The sequence below is a fragment of the Malurus melanocephalus genome, unplaced genomic scaffold (assembly GCF_030028575.1).
Source record: "Malurus melanocephalus ecotype Western Australia unplaced genomic scaffold, MMel_1.1 scaffold_46, whole genome shotgun sequence".
NCBI classification, from domain to species: Eukaryota; Metazoa; Chordata; class Aves; order Passeriformes; family Maluridae; genus Malurus; species Malurus melanocephalus.
The window spans coordinates 1,838,054-1,843,591 of NW_026623278.1; the positions used below are offsets into that span (position 1 = coordinate 1,838,054).

The window sequence follows — 5,538 nt, forward strand, 5'->3', positions numbered from 1 at the left end:
GGAAGGAAGGAAGGAAGGAAGGAAGGAAGGAAGGAAGGAAGGAAGGAAGGAAGGAAGGAAGGAAGGAAGGAAGGAAGGAAGGAAGGAAGGAAGGATTCTTTCTACTGTAAAAGCTTACAAAATGCATAAGGAGATACTGGGTTCACCTTATTGAAATAGATAATATTTTCGTAAATATGAGAAGATTCACCCTTTATGCTTTGTTACATATAACCTTTGGTGGGGGGGGAAGGCTGAAAATCAAAACCAGGTGTCCTATATTATATCACCATGCAAAAAATAAGGATGTGTTTTGTGTTCACATAGTAGTGTAGTCCAATTTAAAAAGTATCTCACCTGTGAAGGACACTTTTGCTTCATTTGGAGAATAAATGAAGTATCAATATTTGTTTAAGAAGTGCTTCCAACAAGTGCWTATAGCTGAGCTTAATTTTGTGCATGACTTAAGTGTGCACTGAAAACGCTTGACCATTTGCTGAATGAGGGCCTAAGTCAATAAGTTGCTTCAGCCAAATCTATACTACAAATTTTCTTTTGCTGTAACTTTTAGGAGGTTATGAGATTAATATTTGCTTTAATGGGGTGACTATAAATAGCAGCCTCTCTCCRTGCTGCCAGAAATTATAAAAAGAAGATCCTTTTGCCAGAAGAGTTTAGGTCTTCCAAGAGAGATACTGCCAACAGAAGAGCTCTATTTGCTGTTATCAACTGCATCTCTACCAGGGCTTTGCTACTAAAAGTCTACCAGCAAAGTATTTTAGAGAATAAACTAATTGGGGTTTTATTTCTTTTGATTTATGACTGACAGTTTTTTCATTTCTCTCTGTTTTTCTGTCATTATTTTGTGTGTTTCAGAGAATTGCTGTATTGCAACCAGTGCTCTGAAGTTGTCACAACACCAGTTTTGAAAATGCAGCTGGAAGTCTTCTTGCATTGTCCATCCCGATCTCAAAGTACAGTGAAAGTAAAGGTGTGGTGTGAAATAAGCATCAGTGTATTGGGTRTAGTGAGGATAGGTGTGTGGATACACAGGTGTTCTAAGGCACACTTTACCAACAGCTCTTTCAGAAGAGAAATTAAAATATGTAAGAKTATCCTGTAATTCAATACTAAACCTATGTTTCATTGGGCTAAGAAGCCAGTTCCCAAATCTTGCTCAAMTAATGCAGTCATTGAGTTCACCCTGAGGTCTGCAAACTGTTCTGTGGCCCAGATGAAGGGATTTGTTAGGTTGGGCCTTGGGAGACCTCAGTTTACACAGTCCAATAGGAATGTATATTTTCAGAGCTCCATTCTGAACATCTTTTGTGTCACCTCTCCTCTGCTTTCTTGGCCAGAGAAACAAAACTGTTTGATATGAAAATGATGAATCTTTGTTCTACATGACTGCAAACAGAACGTCTTTGCACACTTAACACCTTTGTCATGAACTAAACCTGTGAATTTTCTCATTCCAGCTGTTGCAAAGGACGATCTCCTCTCTCCTGATGTCATCTGCCAGTGAGGATGGGGTAGGTGTAATGAATGCTGACCAAAGAAAGTTAAATTACAGAACTTAGTGTAAAGGCGGAGTACCAATGTGCTGGCAGGTCAGCCATGACTTCTGCTCTCAGGGTCTTAAAAATCTCCAGTGAAGAAGATTCTTTCCAGGCAGTTCACTTCAGARCTGCACTGGCAGTGGTGGGAGATTTCACTCAAGTCATGATATTTTTTCCCATGTCCAGCCTGTGATTTGAGCGGGCTGTGCCCTTTGGCAGTCCCACCTTCCAGCTGCTGCATGCCCTGCTGTCTCATGAGACTCACACCCTCCTTTTCAGAAGGGGGATGTTGCAGATGGGCCGTGTAGCTTTAGCTCAGCTGCAGATCTGCTTATCTACCTGCAAACAGCACCGTGTCCAGGCACTCAGAGCTGCCACAGCACTGCTGGGCTTTGCTCTGTCCTCTGGCTGAGGATCCAAAGATAGCAAAGATACARTCCCACCTTTTGGGCCTGGCCTTCTAAATCCTATAAATCACAACCACTTTGTAACAGCACAACACTGGAAGTACTGGCAGGTGGAAGCAGTAGGAGAATTTACAAAATGCATGCAAGATACTGCTTTATAGTTGTAGGAACGAAACACACATAAGCTATGGAGATCCATGGGCTAAAGTACAGTTTATGTAACCATGAAGTAATTATTCCTTTAATCTGAGATATCAGAAGAACCCTGACATTTGGCACAGTAACCCAGATTTATCATGGGTGAGGGAGGTACCCAGGTAGATGCCTGGCTGGCATTGGCTGCTGGATGGTCAGTAGCAAGGRAGCGGCACCTTCAGAGAGTCATTAAGTCCAATTAGGATTCCAAGATTTTCCCTCTCCCTTGCACGTGGAAGGGAGCAAAGGTCGGATCGTTGTCTTGTTTAATCATCCCGGTTAAATATCTTCAGTATGTGTATTGGGGYCAGTTTGCTTTCCCTGTCTTACAAGTTTTCCAGCATTTTCTTATTACATGCTCCATGTAGTACTGGGATTTGTGGGTAGTATTTGAAGTGGAAAGTTACTCTGAAATAATAAATTCTTTTCCTTATGCTAGAGGGTGTATATTTCATTTAAGCAAAGAAATTTCCTAAATGTGTTTGCTCCTTTAATAGCAGTTAAGTCTTGCTGAGTTTCGCAGGATGTGTCTGGTTTGGTTACAGACTGGCAAAACATAATTATTTTTCGAGTTATTAGAATTCAAAGAACCTCTTTTTAATGTTTCAATGTGTATAATACCAGTATTTGGAAATCTGGCAACTCAGGATTTTTTCTTCCCTGGCTGAAATGCAGGGATAAAGATTAGTCACAAGAAATACCACTTGAGGTGGCATTTTTTTGCCAGTGCTGTTTAAGTTCCTAAGGGTGTAGCTTTGTAATCAATTCTTTTGGCAGGGAGGTTGGTTTCAGCCATCACTGGCCCTGGCCACTCATTCCTCACCTTGTGGCAGCCCTTCTGTTACACCAGAAGAATTGTTTGTGCAGCTGCACAGTGAACTGGACTGCAGAACCGGTCTGGGGTAAAAATAATCTAAGAAAAAAGAAAAGGAAGAAAGTTGTTTATACCTTGAGCCAGGCAACACCGTGGGTATCACATACCTGTGCAGAAGCACAGCGCAGATGAAGGCAGGCAGGAGCACAGTCAGAGGCTGGTCCCAGCAAGGCCCATTAAAGAGAGACATGGATGTGAACCTGCCACCTGAGATACCCTCTCAAGTGAGCTATCAACTGTGAGTGTCACCAGTTCTTATGTTACCGTGCTGTATCCTCTTATTTACACCTTGCCAGCCTTGCATCCCTCCCCTCCATGCAGGATACAGCCTCTGGAAGTTCACTCAGGCACAACTCGTGGGTGAAATGCCAACTGGATCATTAAGCAGGAGGGACTGTGTAGGTGCTGGTGATGGTAAAGGATGTGTGAACAACAAAAAGTTAAAAGGGGGGAGAGGGAAGAGAGTAAGAAGGGTTACAAAAGGCTTTTTCCTTTAGTGGATCAGTTAGCACTGGTAATCAGTGTATAATATGTACATAGCATTGCCAGCATGCGTGAAGTCCTGCAAGTGTCTAGAAAGGTAGATAAAGGGAGCACGTGTAGGTTATGCTTCAGCAAAACCGAGTTCAGAGTCACAGTACCTTTTTTATTTTTAAAACAGCTCATTTGTAAAGCCTGGTAGGGAAGCAGCACTTGAGGCAGGAGTGTGATCTAATTATTGAAAATCGAATGTGTTCATTCTTTCCACTRGTTCCAATGCACTTTTCAAGTCCTTTAAAAAAAATTGTCTGTTGGAAGACGATCTTGTATGCTGCATCTTCCCAGCTGAATGCTGCTTAGAACAGAACGTCCAGCACTGTTTGTTTTACTCACCATGCCTTTATTCTTGCAGACCTACGAGGTGCAGAGCGTGCTGGGAAAGGAGGTGGGGTTATTGAACTGCTACGTCCACTCCGTAACCAGTCATCCCAACTGTGTTGCGCTGGAGGAAATCGTTCTTCTGGAAGCTGCAGCAAGACAGAGTTGAACTCTAGTCAGCTATTAGAGTATCTGTGGACTTTGCAATGTGATTATCTGTTAACTAGTGCCACAGATAATGTGTAATGCAAGTGTGATAAGCATTGAGATAGTTTATTAAAACTGTGATTTATAAAGCACATTGTGCTAACACTGAAAAAAATATCCATATATTGTTCARCTTTCTGAACTTTTCTTTTTCTGATCAATGCAGACTTTAAGGATAGTTCTTTGTTGTGTTTGCTGTTTATTTATGTAAAACATCTTGTTCTGGAAGTTTTGAATGGTTGTGATTTTTTTTWAATAAACCTGTATTTATTACATGTYGATGGAAAATATTTTGCTGGTATTTTTGAAATAAATAATTTGCTATGGGCAGTGAATGTTGGTTTAAACTGAGTTTTATCAGTGGATTCCAGACCTGCTGCAAAATGCTGCATGGTGTGCGAATTCTGAGTTGTTATCACCTTGCTGTAGTTGTTATAAAGACAGAGATTTGAGCAAAGCTTATATTTTGAAGTGTCAGGCACATATAAAGTTAATGTTTTACAGCTAATTTGTCTCTCAGCATAGAGGTAGTGTGTTATCTGTAGCTTCCCACAAAGCGGGTGTTTTATTATAGTTTCTTTTATGGGTAAGCAGCAAACTGCGTTGCAGGCCACGCAGCTATCCTCACCCAGAATGTGGAGACTACAGATCAGATAAATGCCAAAATCTTCCTTTGTGAATTGAGAGAATTAACGTAAGAATTAGAGACTGGGTATTTTTTTCACCCCTTACTCTCTCACAGTATTTAAAAGCCYCTCACAGGTCAGAGGAGGAACGAGTGGTTTTGTGCGGGTCCTGTGCATGATTAACCAGCAGAAAAGGAACAAACTTGCCACCCTGATCATTTCTGCGGCTCAGGCCAGTAGTGGGAAGTCTTGTGGATGTCGTGATTACTAAAGGAATGACCCAGTTTTTGAATTCCCCTTTTTTTCCCCCCTTGTCCAAGGATTTCAGTCTTTTGCCCGCCTCCCTGTAGGGAAAAAGGGGACCCACAGCCCGTTCCTATGTAGAGGATACTGGTCTGTATGCAMGACTGGGGTTTCCCCTTCAAAACCATTAAGACTTGAGTCTCTGAGAAAGYTGGAGATTATTGTTGTGTCGGGCCATTTATCTGCCAAGTGCCCTACAGATGCTGTAGGTCCTYTAACAGTGCACTACCAAAATTTAGACAAGTTGCCCGACCTTCTGCAATCTGTTCACTCACTCAGCGATGAACAGCAGCGTTGCCGCTTTCACTGTCACTAACAGGGATCAGTGAAAGTCTTTGTGATCACTTACTCTGTGATGAGCAGCGGTTGCCCACTCTCACCAGCCGGGATCAGTGAAGGTGCCCAGCTCCTGAAGTTCCACAGCCTACACTGGGCTGAAGCCTGAGGTGCACCAACATCTCTGGGACTCACTACGGCTGGTCCCGGCACTGGAAAGTGGTAGTGTGGGTGCAGCTTTGCGTTATCTGGAA

At 42.4% G+C, this 5,538-nt stretch overlaps 1 protein-coding gene across 1 annotated transcript in view; it reads left to right on the forward strand.

Moving 5' to 3' along the window:
* Nucleotides 1–4,521, forward strand: part of SPIDR (scaffold protein involved in DNA repair) — a 194,349-nt gene extending 189,828 nt beyond the window's left edge. Inside the window, exons 19-21 of the mRNA XM_057365036.1 lie at nt 856–970; nt 1,458–1,511; nt 3,907–4,521. Of these exons, the coding sequence (XP_057221019.1) occupies nt 856–970; nt 1,458–1,511; nt 3,907–4,041 (304 nt within the window). The 3' untranslated portion in view covers nt 4,042–4,521. The remainder of the gene's footprint in view (nt 1–855; nt 971–1,457; nt 1,512–3,906) is intronic.
* Nucleotides 4,522–5,538: the final 1,017 nt, after the last annotated feature.